Source organism: Phacochoerus africanus, chromosome 2, assembly GCF_016906955.1.
Source record: "Phacochoerus africanus isolate WHEZ1 chromosome 2, ROS_Pafr_v1, whole genome shotgun sequence".
Classification (NCBI taxonomy): Eukaryota; Metazoa; Chordata; class Mammalia; order Artiodactyla; family Suidae; genus Phacochoerus; species Phacochoerus africanus.
The window spans coordinates 156005471-156027876 of record NC_062545.1 but is presented as its reverse complement, the minus strand read 5'-3'; the positions used below and the strand labels follow the sequence as shown (position 1 = coordinate 156027876).

Below are 22406 nucleotides of genomic sequence, written 5' to 3'. Positions count from 1 at the left end.
TGCAGCATATGGAGATTCCCAGGCTAGGGGTTGAATTGGAGCTACAGCTCCCACACCACAGCCACAGCAATGAAGGATCCAAGCCACTTCTATGACCTATACCACCACTCACAGCAACACCTGATCCTTAACCCACTGAGTGAGGCCAGGGATTGAACCTGTGTCCTCATGGATGCTGGTTGTGTTTTTTAACTGCTGAACCACAAAGGGAACCCCTATCATCTATTTTCCATTCATGGCATTTTTACTACGGTATTTAATTCTGTAGGATAGATCTCCCCAGGTGATAGCCATGAGATGCTGGATGTTTGTTTGTACTACCTGTGACAGATAGCAAAATGTAGGACGTTTATTAGGAAGCATGATACCTATGGGGAAAAGGACCAGGCAGCACAGGACAGGGAGAAGTAGGCCTGGGTTAAGTGATGACAGTTGTACCACTAGGTACCTCTAAACATGGGATAAGGTCTTTGGAGCTATCCCAAATTAGGGTGAGAAGAGCATACTGCTACAATGACCAGGCTGCCCCAGAAAGGGTGTGTGGACTTAGAAAGGAGGTTCTTTACAGCCGAGGGGAAAGGGGTGTAATCAGATAACATTTCCAGCAGCTGGTGGAATACATCTTCCCATTCCTGAAGTAGGATCTGGAGGGCACAGGATAGCATCCACTCACACCAGATCTTCCCTGTTTATCATCCACCCCTCATAAAGTGTTCCTTATCTATTCATTTGATTATTTCTTAGTACTTGTTACAGTGGAAAATTTTCCTATTTTATTGCCTTTATCTGTTATCTCTACTGGATTCTAATGTCTGTAAGATTAAAGATTGTGTCTGCCTTGTTTACTCTGACATTTAGAATGTAGAATCCCGGCATTGGCACATGGTAGACACTCAGTAAGATACTCATTGAATGAAGACTGGTAATGTGTCAACTCTAACTAGTATTGAAATTACTCTGTTTATATTTAATGAATATGATATTAAGTGAACTCTCTAATACGCTACTTAAGCCCACCAGAGTGATCTCCTTTTAGAGCTATAATCTGACACCAAGTATCATAAATATGTTTATGAATAACATCTAATTATATTAAAATATACATTCCTTTGATTTCTGTATTTCTTGAGGTCAGGATTGAAGATATAAATATTGACATGTACCCTAATAAATAAGCAGGTATTACAGGATATTTTTGTAATACACTTAATTTGAATGAGATTGTGTGTTTTTTAATGTATTTAAGTTTATGGACCTGATTATAATAACATCTAATGTGTTCAAGTCAACTTTTGAGAAAACTTGCCCTTGTTGAGAGCATTATTATTCACAGGTGGAGTCTAACAACTATCAACAGGCCATAAGCAAGTTATCTCCAGTGTTTCTATTAAATATAGTTGAATCATATATTATACTGTGAATTTCAGGTTCTCCACTTATCAGTACACTATTGTTAGGAATGCTTGAAATTATAGAAACACAAACTTCTAATTTTCTATGGATTTTTTTTAAATTGAACAAACAGAAATAACAGAATAATACTTTAGAATTTTCTCTATGTCAATTTTTTCTTCAAATTAGTGCATATAAGCATATTTGATTCATTTTTACCATCTTTTCATTATGTCATTTTCAATAATGAGAAAATGTATTTTAGTTCTGTCAGCTTGGCACAATCAAAATCAGTTAAGCTTCAGTACTGGAAGTATCAGCTACAGTATTAATTCTAGGTAGAAAGCAATATCCTTACTTACAAGAGCATAAACTAATGCATGAGTTCATAAGCCATATACGAAATTTAAAGTCTGCTATCAAATTCTTCAGATCACTAGAAACAGAATCAATCTATTTGAGGAACTAATATTAACCTATCAAAAATATCTCTATACAAACACATTGTATATGCTTATTTTCTATATCGACCCATTATTATTCATATCGACTTATAAAAAGATTATGAATTATATTTACTGTTCAGTTTTATAGCTTTAGATTTCTAGAGGATTACATGCTGACAAATACTCTCTAGTACTGCATATTTTTATGTGTGTTTAATTTATATTCAGATTTTTCTCTGCCAAAATATATCACATCAGGGTTTTATGTATTAAAAATATATTAGAATAAGCTTGTTCTAAAAGTCCATATGGATCTCCATTATCTACTTAATTCTCTTTTTATATGCAAACTAACTCTTTAAATGAACATCTATTTGGATGCCTTCCAACTGGAGGTCTATAAGCAAGCTACAGGAGAAATTGAGATTTCAGATAAAAGCATCAAACATAGGCAAGGGATTATGGTTTGTGATCCTGATGCCTTCATCCTTTACTGTAATATGTATTCAAAGAAAGAACTGGGGGTGGGGGGAACCTCAACATGAGGATAACAAAAAAAAATGTATGTGTAGTAGCAAGGCCATAGCTTTGAGAATTAAAAAAGAAATTCATCTCTTTCCAGAAAGTAAAATGGGGCTAATGGTGAATTAATGAAGTAAAATGTCAAAGAATTTGTGAAGTCTTAGAAGATAAATTCTGTTAACAAGATTAAAGCCAGCCGTAGGATATTGTTTTGATACAATGAAAAGAAGAGGAGTAATTTATGGCTAGTTTGGCCATAAGAAATTTGCCTCTCTGAGACTTAGTAGGGAAAATAGAAAGAAAGAAAGAGAGCAAATGTATGTAAAGAATTTAGTGATAGTAGGTACCTCTCTAATATGGATCCCTTTCACCCTAAACTGACTTTTTAAAGATATCTTCTTTCTTTTTTTTTTGTCTTTTTTTTCAGCCACACCCAGAGCATATGGAGGTTTCCAGGCTAAGGGTCAAATCAGAGCTGTAGCTGTCGGCCTACACAACAGCAATGCAGGATCGATCCGAGCCACATCTGCAACCTACACCACAGCTCACCACAATGCCGGATCCGTAACCCACTGAGTGAGGCCAAGGATTGAACCTGCGTCCTCAATGATGCTAGTCAGATTCGTTTCCAATGAGCCACGATGGGAACTCCTGAAGATATCTTCATCAATGAAATAATTTTTTCTCCTAAAGTGAAATTTGGTTTTCATCTTTTTAGAATAGAAAGTAAATGGTATCCTATGAACATAATTAAAATATTTTGCTGTAGATACAATTTGATATATTTTCTCCTAACCAAATGTGGCCAAGCCAGGCCTGCGGACTAGCTATAAGCAGGATTTTCCTGTTGGCCCAGACCGTTGAAGTACCCCCAGCATTTGTCTTTCTTGTCTGTCTTTAAGTGCTAAAACATTCTAGATCATCTCCTCCCACCCAAGGAAACATCCCATTTCATTGCTCAGTTAGGTTACATCTACCTTACTCAAGCAATTATTGGCAAGAGTAAAGCTTTCTATGATTGGCATATACTAGTGGTTCTCAAACTTTGCATTGAATCAGGAACATCTGGAGGGCTTCTTATTAAGCCCAGTGTTCCTAGGCCCCAACTCCTGAGCTTCTGACTCAGTAGGTCTTGGATGGAGTTCCCAGGTGATGCTGATGATGCAGGCTTGGGGACCGCTCAAAGAGGAGAGACTTTGATTAACACATATCCACCACCTGGGCCTGCAAATAAGGTGGCTTTCCATGAGCAAATGGACACGCAGTAGAGCATGAATGCTAGGGGGCTGCCTACAGAAATAACACATGTTTGGGATGGAATTTGTATTGACAAACAGCAATGTTTGCTTTCCCTGTTACCTCCCTCCCTCCCTTCCTTCCTATATGCACATCTGAAAGGTTGTTTTGGTTTACTTAACTCTATTTAAACCAACCTAAGTGAATGGTACAACCCTAAAGGCAAAGCATTGACTAGCTGAGAAATATTTTTATTAAATTTCAAAGGTATTTAGGTCCTTGAACCTAAGTGCATAATTCCTGAGAAAAAGCCATCATTTTGCAAATCTGTTACAATTCTTCCATTAAGCTCTGTGTTATTTTTGTGGCAAAATCTTTGACAAGATCAAGAAAATCTATCATTAAACGCCCCATTGTCATTTCAAATAATAGAATCATGTTCCTTATGACATAACTCTCTGAAAGCATAATGTATATAATTTGGTATTTGAAAAGTGTATTCTGAAAAGAAGAAAGGAGAAATCTGTTTGCCCTTTACATGTGGTTTGTGATGTAATTGGGTAAAGTACTGCCATGAAGCCATAAAGCTTCAGGGTTACTATGAAAATGTGAAGGGACTGTGAGCTTGCCTCATCAACAGGGTTCTTGCTGCCTGTCCATATCTGACTGTCCCCAGCTGCCCCTTGGCATTTCTCAGGTTTACATATCAGTGGTTGTGATTCTTATGCCTTTGGAGGGTTGGGGAGGCGGGGGATGCAGGACAGCAATTAGACTCAAGGAATCTCTCAATTATTTGATACTCACATTGTCAGGGGACATTGGGAGGCTTGGAGAACTCCTCTTCCGTTTCCTTCTCTTGACTTCCAGAGAGGTGGCCAGCAGTTTCTCACCAGGTCCTGCTCTCCAGTCCTTACCCACTTCTCACCTCTGCAGGAGTTTTATCTGTTCTGGTTGGAGTTCTGAGTTTCATAGAGGCGAAGAGGTTGCCTATTATCAATGGTATCATATCAAAATTCACTTTGCATCAGCTTTTTTTTTTCCTGCAGTAACATGTGCTCCACACTGTTGTGCATTTTGTTTTACTTAATAGACTATTTGGAGATATCATGTCAATATACAAAAGGCTACCAAATTATATTTAATGGCTTAATGGCTCTTTATTTAATCAGCTCCATATGATCTTATGATGATACTAGTTTCAAATCATTCACTAATAACACAAAGATAATGCTGTACTACATATCCATATGCATACAAAATTTCACAGAACTAACCATGTGTCTATCTGTAGAATACAATTCCTAGAAGTAAAATGACAGGGTTGGATTTTACATGCATTTTTAATTTTAAAGATTTTTGTCAACATTTCTCCATGAATAAATCTTTTTCTTCACATTTTACCAACAGATTATCTTGTCACATTTTAATCTTGCCAGTCTGAAAACATGAGGAATGGCATCTTGGTGTGTTTCTTTTCATTTTGCTTTTATTTTTCAAAAATTGTGGACTGGCATGCAGTTGTAACAAACAACTTGGAGATCTATGCACCTTTTCTCCAGTTGCCACTAGTAGTATTATCTTTCAAAACCATGATAGACTATCAAAACCAGGGTAGTGAGATAGACGCAGTCAAAACAGAGCTTCTCATCAATGCAAGATCCCTGCTCTGCCCTTAGCAACACCCACTTCTCCCTGACACACCCCTCTGTCCACCCTAGATCTCTGGCAGCCAAGAATCTCTTCTCTGTTTCTATAATTTTATGTCAGTTTGGTACAGAAAGTGGAAAGGTTTTCCTGAGTTTTGGGTGAAGATGAATAGCTTCAGTGTTTAAGAGATATTCTATTTTCTTTTCTTTGAACTTTGTCCATGTGTATTTTTTTATCAAATCAATTTGTATAGGCTTGATATAACTCTTCACTTATAAGTCAACATTTTCTGTGTAGGAATTACTATTTTATTTGCTGTACACAAAATTGTATACTTATTGTGATTTAATTTATTGTTTCATTATCTCATGATTTGGTATCAAACTTAGAAAATGTTTCCCTATTCGGTAATTTTTTAAAAAGTATCTAATTTTTTTCCCAGTATTTTCCAATGCTTTATGGATTTATTTTTTACTATTAAATTTAATTCTTTAAAAAATTGTTAATGCTAATAGAAACAGTATAAGGTGTGATTAAAGATCCCGTCTCCAATTGTCTACCTAGTTGTCCTAAAAAAAATTTATTCATTTTAACTAATGCCATTTAATGTGATTTTTAATGTATTATATGTATTTTATGTATTATTTTTATAAGTATTATGACAGTGTTTTTCAGGAAATTAAATATATATCCTAGGACTAGTAAAAGTGAGAAGCTACATTAATTATAATCTGAAGCCAATTAATGTAACCTATTAATTCATATTTTGTACAGTGCCGATTAGGACAAAAGTGATTGGCAAGCCAATCATTTCATGGTGGATTCACTCTGATATTTTCACAGAGTAGCCCTTTTCTTCAGGTCTCTGAGCCAGATTCCTATGGTTTCCAAAGGGTGCCATTGACAGCATAGGTCCAGCAGCACAAAACATTTTTTCTTAGAAAAATAATTAAAAGCAGATAGTCTGCTAACTTTTAATATTTAGGCTGGTTTAGCAGATGAACAGTTCTTTTTGTACTTAGTTTTATTATATTTTATTCCGCCTTTGTGGATATGAGATTTCTCTTTCGGAAAGCTTACATTAAAACCAAATTTGCATAACATGAAAAATGAGTCATTCACTCAAGCACATAAAGAGTTGCATTGTGTTTTAGCCATTTTAGCCCCATGTACAGATATCTTCCACCTATAGTTATATGCTGATCAAAATATTTAGTGGCAGAAATGTAGAGGTCCTCCTAAAAGGTGCCTCATTTGAACTCTTCCTAAAATGCTTTTCTATCTTGCCAAAGATGTCGCCATCCTTCTGACTTTATCAGAATAAATCATTAATAAGTAATCCCTGGTTTCTTTTAAAAGGAATTGTTGGATATTCAACATGCCTACCATACACTCAGCAGGCAGTATCAAGCAAAAGCTGCAGAACTGACTCACACAAACAACCTAGTGGATCAAAATGAGGCTGAAGGGAAAAAACTGAGATTTCAAGTAGAAGAATTGAAATGGGGACTCAACCAAAAAGAAGAGAAGGTAATTTATAAGTAGAATATATGTTGGATAGATTCAAAATTGCATCTGATTACATAGATAAAGCGTTTTGTTTTTTATTTGCATATGACATTAATTGAGATAGAAACTTCTCATTTAAAAACTAAAATCAGGAGTTCCCTTTGTGGTTCAGCAGTAATGAACCCAACTAATATCATGAGGTTGTGGGTTTGATCCCTGGCCTTGCTCAGTGGTTTAAGGATCCAGGGTTGCCGTGAGCTGTGGTGTAGGTTGCAGATGCAGCCTGGATCCTAGTCACAGCATTGCTGTGGCTGTGGCATAGGCCAGCAGCTGCAGTCTGATTCGACTTCTAGCCTGGGAACTTCCATATGCCACAGGTGCAGCCCTAAAATCAACAGAAATAAGAAAAGAGGAAAATATTATGTAGACAATATGCTTATCTTTGCGGTGCTAATAGTGCATTTTTTATGTTTGCCTTGTAGCTTTAAATATGTTTTAGCTTGGTCCGTGTGTGTGTGTGTGTGTGTGTGTGTGTGTGTGTGGCATGATATCATTAAATCTTGGTGTTTTTAGCTTGAATCCTATGTATTGGAGAAACATGATATATGTCATGATTACGTGTTATGATATATATTCTTTCCAGTGCTCTCTGGCGTTAAAAGAATGTAGACATCTTATTTTGTCATGTAAGGTCAACTTGCTAATGGTTTATGGCACGTTTAAGAGATTTCTGGAAGGGAAAGGCCTAGGTATGATGATTCAACAGCACACCTGCAACAGGGAGGAGTGATTTTAGCTTCAGTCACAAACAACAAAGAGATTTTTCTTCAAAGAACACAGTCTCAGATGTCAGCCTGACAGTATCTGTCACTATGGCGTCAGTTACTTCAGATGATGTTCCAGGTTCCACATCTGCTCCTGTCAGGCAACTTTTTGGGCCAATATAATTAGTTCCCTGGTTAGAAAGACTGTTTTCAGATAGCGCCAAACAAATTTAAAAAACAAAACAGAATTGTTTTTCCAAGGGGTAATTCAATAGCAGAACACATTCCACATTTTGAGATTTAATTTTTCATCAAAACCATTTTAGTCAAGCAAACCAGATAGTCTTATCTAATAACATCCTATGAAAATCGAATTATTTGACCAGTGAGGCTCATACACCATCCCCTGATCTTATGAGTGCTGACTTGTTGGAAGGCGCTTCATCCCTGACACATCTCTCATAATGAAGATATATATGTACTTTGTAATGAAGTACCGGTGTAGTGAGGCTCAACTGTGGGAGAGTAAGTCAGAAGAGAAATGTAGTAAGAAGGCCCAGGAAAATGGTTTGGGCTTTTTGTTTTATCACAGCCATTATTCCTGTGAATAGTCTGGATATACAAGTATGTGTTAGAGGAGTGGGAAATAAACCTCTGCGTTTGCTAATACAGGCTTTGAGAAATTGCTTGGGACTGAGTCATCAGCAGGGAAATCATGATATGATGCAGGGTTGTAGGGCTAATGAAGTACTATGTCCCAAGATCTGATTCAGCTATTTAATCATGTAATTTAAAAAAACAGATGTGGTTTTAGGGAGGACTATATTAGTTGTCCCCTCCCTGCAGGAGAATCCTTCTCCCCACATCATCAGCCTCAGGGTTGGCACATGTTACATTTGCTTGGCCTGATGAGCAGAAGCACCATGTGCCACTTACTGTCAGGGGCTTTGAGCCCAAATAGGGCTCTGCCGTGCCCCTTTCCCCACATGGCTTTTCTGCCATCTCTCATGTCTTGAGGCCAGCAGGTCCAAAATAGACTTTATTCTCTCAGCATGGCTTCTGAAATGAAATGGATGTGGAGCAGAACCTTTGCTGACCCAGATGGATGCACATGGATTTAAAAAAAAAAAATCCACATTTGTTGTGGTAAGCCACTGACCTTTTGGATTTGTTTGTTACTATAGGAAAACTTAGCTAAAGCTGACTGGTGTGGTCATTCAACCAAAAATTACATTTTAAAATTATATTACATTGGCTCCAGTGCCAGAAATATGTGGTGAGAAAACTTATTGGTGGTTAGAACTATGGTAACCCATTTTATGGAGTCTTGAAAAGTTTGGTAGGAAGTTTCCTTGTGGCACAGTAGGTTAAGGATCTGGTGTTGCTGCCGCAGCAGTGGCTCTGTGGCTCGGGTTTGATCCCTGGCCCGAGAATGTCCATATACTGCGGGTGTGGCAAAAAAAATGGTTTGGTATATCATTTCCTGTAATATCTCAGAATGCTGATCATGGACCAAATGAGCTTATGTGTTTAGGTAAGAAGGTATGTAGCTAGTATTTCTTGTTTTCTATTGGGTCATTTGACAAATGTGAGGTAATGCAGAAAGTTAAGTAGCTCTGTGACTTCTAGGGCCTTATTTGCATTGCACATGGTAATATATAAAAATGAGGATGGCTTTGAATACTAAACAATTAAAGTTGAGCTTTCAGACAATGGCCAAATCAATGGTGTGGCCATCAAGGTTGTTAGAAACCCTTAATAGGTCATTTTCTATAAATTCTTAAAGCTGAGAAAAATGGCACAGGGAGAAGAGAATGAAATTTTATCTCTACCAGAATATCTCACAAATTCAGGGTAACTGCAAGTAGCTCAGAGACAATGGAATGTTTCCCAAAGAACTGCAGATGTGAGAATTGACATATGGAATTTACTGGAATCAAAAGAAAAAAAGACCAAGTGTTTGTGAAAGTTATGGTGGCAAATAAGCTTCCAGCCTAAGATAAAAGAGATGGATTTCTCAAGATCTGAAAGAACCCTTCATTCCTCTGAAGTTCAATGGGCGGGGAGCTGGCTGTCAGCATCCTGAGAGGAAATGACATCCAGAGCCATAGTCAGATATGGACATGTTATAGAATAAAAAAAGGACCACCTAGAGATCAAAGCCAATGACCATAGACAGCTACAGACTGGGCAACTATTCTCAGGAAAGAGAAAGCAAGCAAAATAAAGGATAATTCTCCATCCTCCAAGGAGAATAGAACTCCTAGTAATGTCTGCCAAGATAGACTTCATGGGTATTTTCTATTTCTCCTTTCTCTTTGGAAGTGTTTATTTCAGTTTTATTGTCTTAATTTCACTACAGTATTTTGAATGTGTATGAAAGGGCAGGATATCAATTCCTTGCCTCCTCAGTACATAGATTTCTGGAGCAAGGGAAGACCTATTGAGATCTGACATAGATATTATCACGAGAGCTTTGACTTTGAGATCTGGGCTGTGGCTGGAAGTTTGTTCAAGTAGTTTCTCTTGGGGAGAGGGTGAACATTTCTATGAAAAATGAGGAAAACAGTTTAGATCAAGAGGATGTGTTGTTATATTGTATGTAAAAGTATAAATGAGTGAAAAGGTGTGTGTTTATAAATATTTATTGTTCTTTTCTGTGGGAGGAATATAGTTCTCAAGCATGAATGGTGGACCTGGCCCTGTGACTTGGGCAAATGGAATTTGTGCTGCTATGAAATAGAATTTTTTGGAACCATAGTTCTATATGGAGAAGTATCAGGGTATATACAAAAATAGATACATTGAAATATATATTTCAACACACAAAATATTTTAAAAGTTCTTCACCTCTGTATCCAATCAATTGATTCCCAAAGAGGATTGATCCAAAACACTATCAACTCATATGGGTATTATAATCTGGATTATTTAATTGTAGTTGTCAGTTTTCAGCTTTACTCTGATTAAAGGTCATAGCTCTTTTTGGTGGCTGGGAATGAAAATATTCCTCATGGAAATAAGATTTTGCATTAGATAGCAGTCAACAGTTCCATAATTTGACTTATCTTGAGCAGCAAAGAAAAGTCCATCGGCTTCTCTGTTCAGCTTTTTAATTTCATAGTAGCAAATTCTTCAAATTGCAATTAGTTGAAATTCATGTTTAATTGGAACTGTCAAATACCAAGTTCCCAACTCCCACAAGTCAACAAATTTTCAATAAATGGAAATGAGATATTAATCCTCTATACTAGAGAGAAATAGGTATTTGTGGACCCATAAGAGAAAACTCAGGGTCTGATTAAATAAATGAGCAAATTAAAAAATTCCTTTTGGATGAGGTGCTTTTCTTTAAGCAAATTTACCAAAAAATGAACAATAAAACAAAACCCCAATTTGATGTATATTTGTTAGAAGTTAAACATTCTTTTCTCATTAATTTATTGAAATCATTCTATAAATATATATTACATTATATGATAGCAAAATTTAACTGACAGAACAGATATAAACTGAACTCACAAATTTATGTCTCTGACCTAAGAAGCAGAGAGTATAATATAAACAATTACTAAGACACCTGAGTGCTCTACATTTTCCAACTAGTATTAAGAAGACAGAATGAGATAAGGCTTGCCCAGGAATATTTTAACTTTTGTTAAGCAATATTTTATCATGTAAAGAAGGAAAAATAGGAGTTCCTGTTGTGGCATAGCAGAAATGAATCCAGCTAGGAACCATGAGGTTGTGGGTTTGATCCCTGGCCTCGCTCAGTGGGTTAAGGATCCGGTGTTGCCATGAGCTGTGGTGTAGGTCACAGACGCAGCTCGGATCTGGTTGCTATGGCTGTGGCATAGGCCAAAGGCTACAGCTCCGATTAGACCCCTAGCCTGGGCCCTCCATATGCCACAGGTGTGGCCCTCAAAAAGACAAAAGTTAAAAAAAAAAGAATGAAAAATAAAGGGAAAAAAGTCAACTATCATACCACCATCACATATTACTTCATAATAGTGCAGTAGTACACAAGTTACTTCAGTGTGTTGACTTCATGCCTAGTCAATTTTATGCAGAAATGCAGTCATCATTTGCAAATAACAAACTCTTCTTTATCGGTTACCATGATCAGTTTTTCTGCTGCTATGTAGTTTTCATACTTGAAATTTCAAACTGTGGTGTAATATTTATTTCCTTGGATATAAATGTATTTAATCAACCAAATCTCCTTTACTGAAGGTCATTGGATTTTTTTTTCTTAACATCATTCTACCACAACTACTTTCACGTACAGTTGACCCTTGAACAACATGCATTTGAACTGTATGGGTCTACTTAATTTGAAAATATTACTCAATAGTAAGTGGTTGGCTGGATGCACAGACACAGAGAGACAACTATAAGTTATGAGCTGATTATCTTCCAAATTGTTCGTTTCAACTGCATAGATTTTTTTTTTCCAATCAGGAAAAAAAAAAAAAAAAGGTTTTCTAAGTAGAACTAGGGGTTAAAAGATATAAATGTGGGAGTTCCCGTTGTGGCGCAGTGGTTAACGAATCCAACTAGGAACCATGAGGTTACAGGTTCAATCCCTGCCCTTGCTCAGTGGGTTAATGATCCGGTGTTGCCGTGAGCTATGGTGTAGGTCGCAGACGCGGCTCTGATCCCACATTGCTGTGGCTCTGGCATAGGCTGGCGGCTACAGCTCCGATTAGACCGCTAGCCTGGGAACCTCCCATATGCCATGGGAGCGGCCCAAGAAATGGCAAAAAGACAAAAAAAAAAAAAATATATATATATATATAAATGTAATAGGGCTCTTGATATATTCAGAATTGCCAGTTTTCTATGCTTCTCAGTGATAGGTCAGATTGTAAACATGTTGGCTGTTTTCTGATGCAAAAGCTTGACTGCATCTTAACTGATGCAAAAGCAAGTTAAATCTCAAATGATTTGTCTATAAAGCCAAGAGTTTAATTACTCAGTTTGCTGAGTTTTAATTGGATTTACTCTCAATTTCAGTTTCCTCTTTTTGTTGAACTCCTTTCCCTTAGTGTAACACGATACTTGCTCTTGTTTTCTCCATTTATATTTTAGTAATGGCTTCTGTTATTAAGAGAACTTGAAAATATTCAGTGACTATTTTGTGCTAAAAGAGACGTAAATCAGGAGTCAAGTAGTTCTTAGCCCAAGATGCCTATAATTCACAAACCAAGCAGCAGAAGTGAGAGTTAGACTATAGTAATTGACAAATAAGTTTTATGGTAAGGGAAAAAAAAAATACCCAATTTTGAGATGACATTCATGCATTCGGTAATTCATGGATTTCTTCATTGAACTAAGATTTGATATAAGCACTAAGGACAATTCTAGGTCAAAGATAGAGATAGATGAAATATACTCTCAGTGTAAGGGTCAAAGTCTAATATAATTGTCTAATTTGTTAGCACAATAAAAACCCTTTAGAATTTTTTTATTTGAATTTTATAGGAGTATGGTTGACTTACAGTGTTGTGTTGGATTCAGGTATACAGCAAAGTGAATCAATTATGCATATATACATATGTGCGCTTTCAGATTCTTTCTCCTTATAGGTTATTACAGAATATTGAATAGATTTCCCTGTTCTATACAGCAGGTCCTTTAGTACCTACTTTATATGTAGTCGTTTATATACATTAATCCCCAACTCCTAATTTATCCCTCCCCTTCATGTTTCCCCTTTGGTAACCATAAGTTTGATTTTGAAATCTGAGTCTATTTCTATTGTAAATAATTTATTTTGCATCATTTTAAAATTAGATTCCATAATAAGTGATATCATGATATTTGTCATTGTCTGATTTACTTCACTCAGTATAATCTCTAGATCAACCCATGTTGTGGCAAATGGCATTATTTCATTCTTTTTTATGGCTCAGTAGTATTCCATTGTGTATATATACCACATCTTCTTAATCCATTCACCTGTCCATGGACATTTAAGTTGTTTCCATGTCTTAGCTGTTGTGAATAGTGCTTCAGTGAACACTGGGGTGAGTGTATCATTTCAAATTATGGTTTTCTCAAGATATATGCCCAGGAGTGGGATTGTTGGAAAATATAGTAGTACTATATTTAGTTTTTTAAGGACTCTCCATACTTTCCTCCATAGTGATTGCACCAGTTTACACCCCCACCAACAGTGTAGGAGGATTTCCTTTTCTTTACAGCTTCTCCAGCATTTATTGCTTGTAGACTTTTTGTTGATGGTCATTCTGACCTGTGTGAGGTAATACCTACCTTATGATAGTTTTGATTTGCCTTTCTCTAGTAATTAGTGATGTTGAGCATCTGTTCATGTGCTTTTTGGCCATCTGTCTGTCTTCTTGGCAAGTCTCATCTCTAATAGTCGTGTTTGTTGTTATGGGTGAGGCCTGTACATGAGTGTATTTAAAAATCTTCTCAAATGATTCTAGTGATGAGTGAAATATCAGACCACTGTTCTAATGAGAAACAGTTAACCACTCTTGAGACTCAAACTCAAATTCATAATTTTAGTCATCACTGAAGACATATATTTATAACAGATTTTACCAGTAGAGCATAAATGAAATGACTTGAAAGAAATGAGATTTTTAATCCATTGCAGTACCTGTAGAATTACTGTGTGCAAAACTAATTGATAGAATAAGTCTTCTAGTTTTGAGAGAAATTCAAAAGATGAAAAGTCACTTAAACATAGAAAATAAGATACTATTCAGACTATAAATTCACATTGAAAGTGCTAGTGTTTTGCTAAATGCAGTCTAATTGTGCTCTGCACTTAGCAATTATCACCTTATTATTACAGCTTAGCTAATTCTGGTCTCATATTTTAATGCTTCTGGTGTCAAAAAGGTAAGTCTTTTCAAAAGCCTGATATCATCAGCAATGATGAATGTGAGAGACACTTTATTTAAACCTAGAGAACATTAATTATCTGAATTAATTGCTGATTTTTAAACAAGCCTTTATTTGGAAGGAAACAGAAATCCTCTGCTAGCCCTAAATATATTTTGGTGAAATCTCATTAGTTTACACCATGCTAATTTTAAAATTGTGAGAATAGCGGTAGACTGAAATTCACACTTAGCTATGAAAAAGATGTGGTAAGTGTTTCAGGTTAAGATTAAAAATAAAAGAGAGCAATGTCAGGTTCACCTAAGGACACAAGCAGTGACCAGAGACCCAGGATCTGAATCGAACTGTAAAAACCAGCCCACTTCATTTAATATTTAGTACCTCCTAACCTCTGTGTTAGATGTTGGAATATACTTGAGTTCTTCCCAAGAGGTTTTGAGTGTGGCTGGGGATAGGCCAACATAAATGTAAGTTAAATGTAACAAAACAAATGTCAAAATGGTGGTATTCACGGGATACAGGATGCAGCAGAAACAACTTGCCATGTTTCTTTTCCTTCCACTGCTTAAGAGCTATTTTAAGTATGGGTTTTGATTATTTGCTGTCTGACACCCCAACTGGGATATATGGGCAAGGACCAGCAGAGTCTGTGCCTCTAACTGGGCCATCATGCAGTAGAGCTGTCTCAAAAATCCCTAAAATGAAGACATCCTAGCACTACAATGTGAACAGAAGTCCAGCATCCCGGTCCCTGGGTACAACTAACCCAAATCCTTCTAATAATTTTGTTGCACTTTCCATGAATAATTTGAAGGGTACCATTTCCTGCATGCATTTATCATGATCTTGTTCTTTCTTCACTTTGCCAGCCACCTAAGTTGTCTCTGATGGGGTTCAGAATGGGCCAACTCAAGACATGCTGCTGTGGCATGTGGATTATCTTGATTTGGGAACACTCAAAGCCCAAAAGACTCAGGAGGAAACTTGGAACTCCTCCCTTATAGCTGAAGAGAATTAAAGGTTTCTTCTTTCTGGCAGAGGCCTCCTATCACCACAGACAACTAGAATAAAGTGTTAGATGTGGTACCAAGGGAGGCACCTGGGCAAGTCCCTTTGAACAAAGTCCTCTCTGTATCCCATTGTCTAGAGGGCCTAGCAAATATCTGTTTACCAGACGTTAACTCTTTTTATCTTCCTGTGAATTTGCCTCACTTCCCCTGAAGACTTGGAGCCGTACCTCATCCTCCTTAGAAAAGAATCATACTTACCTCACCTTGCCTTGCTGTCTTTGGAACTCTCCATTTGTTCACTTGTATACATAATAACTTTAATATTCTCCTATTAATCTGCCTTATATTATTTAAATTGCCAGCCTAAGGAACAAGAGGAGAAAGGGAGGAATGTCCCTTCCCCCACCCAGCATTCCCACTCCCCTTCAGAACTTGATAACAAACCAAACCCATCATGTGTGCTGTAGTCTAAGATAAAACTTTTATGAATTATGTGAGTAGGAAATGTAGCCGGAGTTAGGAGCCAAGAAAAATCAAGATGTTTTAAAGCAGGTTATATGGAAGGGTTTAGAGCATGATCCTTTGTTAGCTTTTTTCTCTCCTCTTAGCTCTAAACAACATTTTTAGGAGTTCCTGCTATGGTTCAGTGGGCTAAGAACTTGACTAGTATCCATGAGGATGCAGGTTTGATCCTTGGCCTCGCTCAGTGGGTTAAGGATCCTCCATTGCTGCAAGCTGTGGTGTAGGTTGCAGATGTGGATAGGATCTACTGTTGCTGTGGCTGTGGCGTAGGCTGTCAGCTATAGCTCTGATTTGACCCCTAGCCTGGGAACTTCCATATGCTGCAGGTATGGCCATAAAAGGAAAAAAAAATTTTTTAGATCACCCATTCTTTGACCTTTATATACATATTTTTTCTTCTTTTGAGCAATAAATGATACTTTATTCCCTTTCCTCATCCAGCTCTATTTTTTCCACTCATTTATGCTCTGAAAAATGGAAGTGACATAAATCTCATTAGAAAAAAAATACCAATAAACAACTTAGCAATGAATAATCTATTTCTTCCTCTTTTTGTTGTTCTGGTGCTGCGAGTTGAATTACTCTCACTTATTTCTGGGCACCATTCATTCTTTGTGCAAATCTATTCTCTTTATGTATTCCCTTTTATACCAACATCCCTCTCCCATTCCCACTGCTCCATGTGCAGCCATTAAATGAAATTTTTGTGTATCCTTGTGTTCAAAAGTGTTTTTGGCACATCAGGTCCTTTGTTTTGTATGTATGTATTTTAATTTGTCTTGACCTCTATCCTGGGCCACATCCCTGGGAGATTCTCACACACATCCAGGAAGGGATAGGTACAGGGTATTGGTTGCAGGATTATTTTGGTCTGAGAAATGGATGCATCTGGACAGCTGGCCCTAGGGAGAGTGAACAGTCCCCATCTGTGCATGTGCACCATGGTTACTGTGCTCCACAGCCAATTATACAAAACCATCATAATGCCAAGGGATCTCCAAAGTTATGTTTAGTGAGAAAACACATGCAGGTGATTTTTTTTTTTAGAGTAATCTTTCTGACCTATAATGATGACTGGGCAGTGTTAGAAAAGGCAGGTGAAAAATGCAAATTCTGGTTTTGAATATTTGACACAATGTCTGGTATAGTGGGCAATACAGAGGATTGGAGTCAGATCTTGAAATACTTTGATGTGCACATTTACAAGGGGTGTGATGTTCGGCTAATCACTTAGTCTTTCTGGGATACCCTTTCCTTATCTGTAAAATGAAGACTATGTGGGATTACCTAAATGCAGCCTTCAAAATGTGTGTAGTTGATTTAATGAAACCTTTGAGGAAAGTAAAGAAACATCATATCTTAAAATATGAAAAATTATGCATAATTAATTTACCTGGGTCTCAGATGAAATATTCAGTGTTTAATTGACTCATACATATATAACAGGGCTTAATTGAATGTTCCAGTATTTAACATATTATAATGTGTTATAATATTTAATCTTTATTATAAATTTCTAAATGTCAGTTATTATAGTAATTAATATAAATATTAATATAATTATATTATTATTTCATGCAGGCCTTATAATAACCCTGAAATTAGATACTGTAATTACAGAAATTTGAGGTTTGAGTAAGTAAATGACATGGCCGTAGTCATGTGTGGGAGAGGTGAAGCTAAGATACCAACTTGGGTGCTGAAATATTAATTTAATATTAATAATATTAAAAACATATCCTGTTTTTATACACTATTGTATTTTTTGCATGGTGATGACAATACTTAATGTGGATTCAATATTATGCTCTTCAAGTGTTAAACAGAAATTTTTATTTAGAATCATGGCTTCTGTGTTGGATTACCAAGCATTTTGATCAAAGATTGGTGTTTCAAGTTCCTGATGAATCATTTCTAAAGGAACATTCACAGAAAATTCTTTTTTTCTGCTCTAATCAGAATATTCTTTTCATGCAAAAAATTTTAATTGAGTTTAAAGTAGAGCATTTCAAGAAATGTTCCACTAAGACTAAAATAAAACAAGGACATTTTATCGTGTCAAAGGAAGTAAAATTCTTTCTCAAAATTTTCTCATACAGAATATATGATAATGAGGAAAGAGTGATGCCATCTTTAGGGTATTAAAGTGATGTTTTAAAAACAAATGTCAAGAGTGGACTTATACTTTTAGATTTACATGTTTTTTAACTTTCTAAAATAAGAATCATGATACTTGAATTTCTTTTTTCAAGGTTTGTCAAAGAGGCCATTTATTACAAGACATTTCAATTGTATAATGTGAAAATTAAAATATATTTTTAGGGTTGCTCAAATTGGAATTATTATAAAAGGGATGACTACTTGCATTTAAACAATCAGAACTCTAAGGCTATTAAATTCTTATGAGTCATTTCTCCATTATGCTATAATAAATTAAGAACTTTTGAAATTTAAAAGGATATACATGCTAGATCTACAACTGTTCATTTGTATGACTCTCCTGTACTTGAGAAATCAGGTGATAAATATAAATTCATGCAATTAACATATTTAAATTTATAATTTGCATTTCACACTTAATGACTGAATGCAAGTCTAAAATTTGTGTGAGCACAAATTATGAAAAAATATTGAATAAACAGTTCTGTTTTTCCTTTCATGGAGGAAAATGAATATGTTTTTTGCTTTGAGATGAAATATACCTAATTTTATCATTATAAAATACATGCAAATTGGGTTAGTTATGTTTGAATAAAGATATCAGAATAATTATATGATACTGTTTTCTACAGTAAAAATTTATATGCATTTGGTTTTCCCTTGTGTCAATAACACTGAAATTTTTAAGAAAAGTTCAGTAAATATTTTTGAAGTAGTAAATAAATATTGCATAGTTCTCATAAATGTCTATATATTTTTAAATAGTATATATTGATAAGATATATTTTAAGCCATTTACAAGTCAAACCAAAGTGACAGGGAAAAAGTGGTTTTGTTGAATTTATATAGGTGCATATGGAAATGAAATAAATACAATAACATGACTCTTCAGGCTAAAAATGCTCTTGAAATCTTCTTTACATCTAGCACCAAAGTAAGCATTGGAAATGCTAAGGAATTATAGAAAATATAGCACCCTAATTACTGTCCAAAGAAACTGCTATCCATGTCCTCAAGTGGAGACTAACATAAATCAAGGAACTCTAGAAAAATATATTTAGGGGAAGAATAGATAAGGTTTATTCTATCATTTTGTATTAAGTCATGATTTTACAAATAGTCTTTAAGAGTCAATGTCTGTTTATTGGGAAAGTGGAAATACAAACTTATGTTAAAAGCATAACTAGATATATATATGAGTGAATATATGCATTTATATGTATGTATGCACATACATTCAACAATTTTCCGTTACAAAGGATTACCTATAGAAATAGTAATGGCTTAGAAAATGTAATAGTCTGTTAAGTCCACATGTAACTTTACATAAATTAAAAGTATTTAGTAATTTTATTAGTTGGGTAGAAACAAAATTAAAATACCTAGAAAATAAATACAGCTATATCTTTGTTAGAAAAAATATGGGTAATCTTTTTTATGATGTCCTCTGTGGTTCTTCTAATTAAGGAAATTTCCCAAACCCTCAGAGTAGCTTGCCTAGAAAATGGAAACAGAGTAGCAAGTGTCAAGAGTCTTCCCTGGAGTGGGAGAGGTGAGGCAAGACTGACTATGAAGTTTCCCAAGTCCAGATCTGGGCATAACCATCTGGAATTCATTCATCAAATGCCCTAGAGCCAGAAACTAGCCAAATGGAAAACAGGTGCAAGGTGGTCAAGATAGCATAGTATGGAAGAATCCTTAAGCATGTAGGATTTGTAACACAGTTATGAAATTGAGGCTCTTACCTTTCACAAGCAGTAAGAGCTTTTTTGGTGATGGAGTGGCCATCAAGTGGAATAGTAAAGGGAGAAGATACATCTTATTAGAGGCGTTTTAATTAGGTAATCTGGCTTGTGTAGAGAAGAAGTATTGACATACCTAGATCCATTCTAATAGTGTGAAAAGAGAAAAAGATCCAGCAACTTAGATTAATATATTTCCCAGGAACATAAGTACACTCATTTCTTTTCAGGAAATAGGATAGAAATAGACAAAGACATTGGCAAAAATCTTAGAACCAATACAAAAGACTCCTTTGGAGAGCGAAGCTGCCCTATTTGTTAGACAATAGAGATGAGCTAAGTGGATCCAGAGCTCAGGGACAGGATGCCATAAAAAAACTCTGGCACCTACATCAAGGCCAAGAAAGAAAATTGCTGTAAGTGTAATGGCTAGGTGATCTTCAGGTGGGGCAAGTGTTCAGAGCAGGTGAACTTCTACATATGAATACGTGCCACTTGCCTTTTTTTCCCTTTCTTTTTGGGGGCTGCACCTGCGGCATATGGAAGGTCCCAGGCTAGGAGGTGAATCGGTGGTGGTGCAGCTGCCAGCCTACACTACAGCCACAGCAACTCAGGATCTGAGCCACATCTGCAACCTGCACCACAGGTGATGGCCACACCGGATCCCCCACCCACTGAGCGAGGCCAGGGACTAAACCTACATCCTCATGGATACTAGTTGGATTGTTTCTGCTGTGCCACAATGGGAACTCCCTCCATTTGCTTTTATAGTCATCTCCTAAAGCTATACAATCTGTATTCTTACTATATCTTCACATTTTATTGCTTTAATTAGCAGTGTGTGTGTGTGTGTGTGTGTGTGTGTGTGTGTGTGTGTGTGTGTGTGTGTGTGTGAAGGTTAAGGATAAAAGAGCTTACCAGGATTCTGGTGGGTTTTTCTGTTTCAAGAAACCGATTAGCTTAGGAAAGGGAAGATGTAATGTTCTCACTTCTTGGTAATTGAACATTTGACTGAAAGCCATTACTTTTGGAGAGTTAAATTAGTGCATTGAATGACTGACTTGTACGTTCCAGAGGTGATACTCATACTCCAGAATGCAATGGGACAGGACTCTATTAACGGGAGAAGGTTAGCGCTGAGTAAGAGAATTGAGGTCCAGATCTTGGTCTACAGGTTGGAATGGAAATAAACAGGAGCTGTGATGTCAAATCTAGATGGAAACCATTGCAGCAGAGAGTCTACACAAGAGAAATGTAAATTGGGTGTTCTAAGCATGATTCTGAAGAACCCATGGCTAGATAGTCCTCAGAATTGATGTACAGTCATCACCATCCATCATAAAATGCTCTTATAGTCATTTGCATGTGGCTCTAAGGCCGAAATTTTGTTCTGAAGGAGAAGCCTGTTATGATTCAATCAGGGTCTCGGGTGAAAGGAGCTTGGTGCTGTGCCAGCCTGGGGGCGGAGCAGTGGTGTCAGCGGGTAGCAGTTCCTCCCACCTTCCAACACAGTCTGTCTTGGTCTCTGTGGTGGTGTCAGGGGGTGGGAGGAAGCAGGGAGGGGGGAAGTTTCTCAGTCTCATTCCTGTGTTCTAGGATTCTCTCAGTGGTGTTCTGTGAATGAGTAGTTGTTAGTTCTTCCTGTGAAGGGCAGTGAAGTCAGAAACAGCCTCTGTCACCAACCTACTCCCAAGGTCACACTTCAGTTAATCTTTACTGATTAACTACACTTTCTTCAGGGTCTTAAATCAATATTGGAGAGTAAGATACTTATCTTTCCAGTCGACTTGCTTCAGTACCAAGTATAACAGAACTTCAGCCTACTGAGACATATACTCTATTGATGATACCACCTTTCACCATCATTTATTTACCTCTACTTCTGATTTCACTCCTTATGCATGTGTTCTATCAAAATTATAATCCCTTCACTGCATATACCTTAACACCCTTGCTTCCACATCCTTTGCAGACATTCACTTGTAAAACTCAAGCTCTTGTTAAATGTAACACTCTGCCTCAGCAGCTGCATTTCTCAGTAGAGGACTTAGAGCCTTGGTACAGGTTCTGCTTTAAATTGATGATCACTCATCTCAAGTAGTGTCTTACTGCACCAGCATTAGCTTTTCTAAATGACTGCTTCACTTCCTCTCTCTTTTCTAATCCCTCCTCCCTCCTCCACACACTCAGCTGATAATCTTTCCTCTGAATTTTCTGAGAAACAAAAACAGGAATGTGCAATATAGACTATTCACACACTTCCCACAATCACATCTACACAACTACCTATATCAGTTGGAACCATTATATTCTACCTACATATCTGACACTGTGGATGCAATTTCTCAGTTCTTATATGTGGTATATACACACACACACATATATACATATACACATACATATACATATACACACACATATATATACACACATATATAGACATACATATATACATACACACATATATATACATACACATACATGTATATTTGAATATTTGAATATTTTATATATATGTTTAAAATAAACCATTTTCCTTACGCACCCCATTACTGCTACTATTAAATTTTCCTCCCTCCC

General features: G+C 36.4%; 1 protein-coding gene across 1 annotated transcript in view; it reads left to right on the top strand.

The window, feature by feature from the left end:
• CCDC102B (coiled-coil domain containing 102B) overlaps positions 1-22406 on the top strand; it is a 194353-nt gene that overhangs the window by 155106 nt on the left and 16841 nt on the right. Inside the window, exon 6 of the mRNA XM_047769476.1 lies at positions 6603-6773. Coding sequence (XP_047625432.1) covers positions 6603-6773 — 171 coding nt within the window. The remainder of the gene's footprint in view (positions 1-6602; positions 6774-22406) is intronic.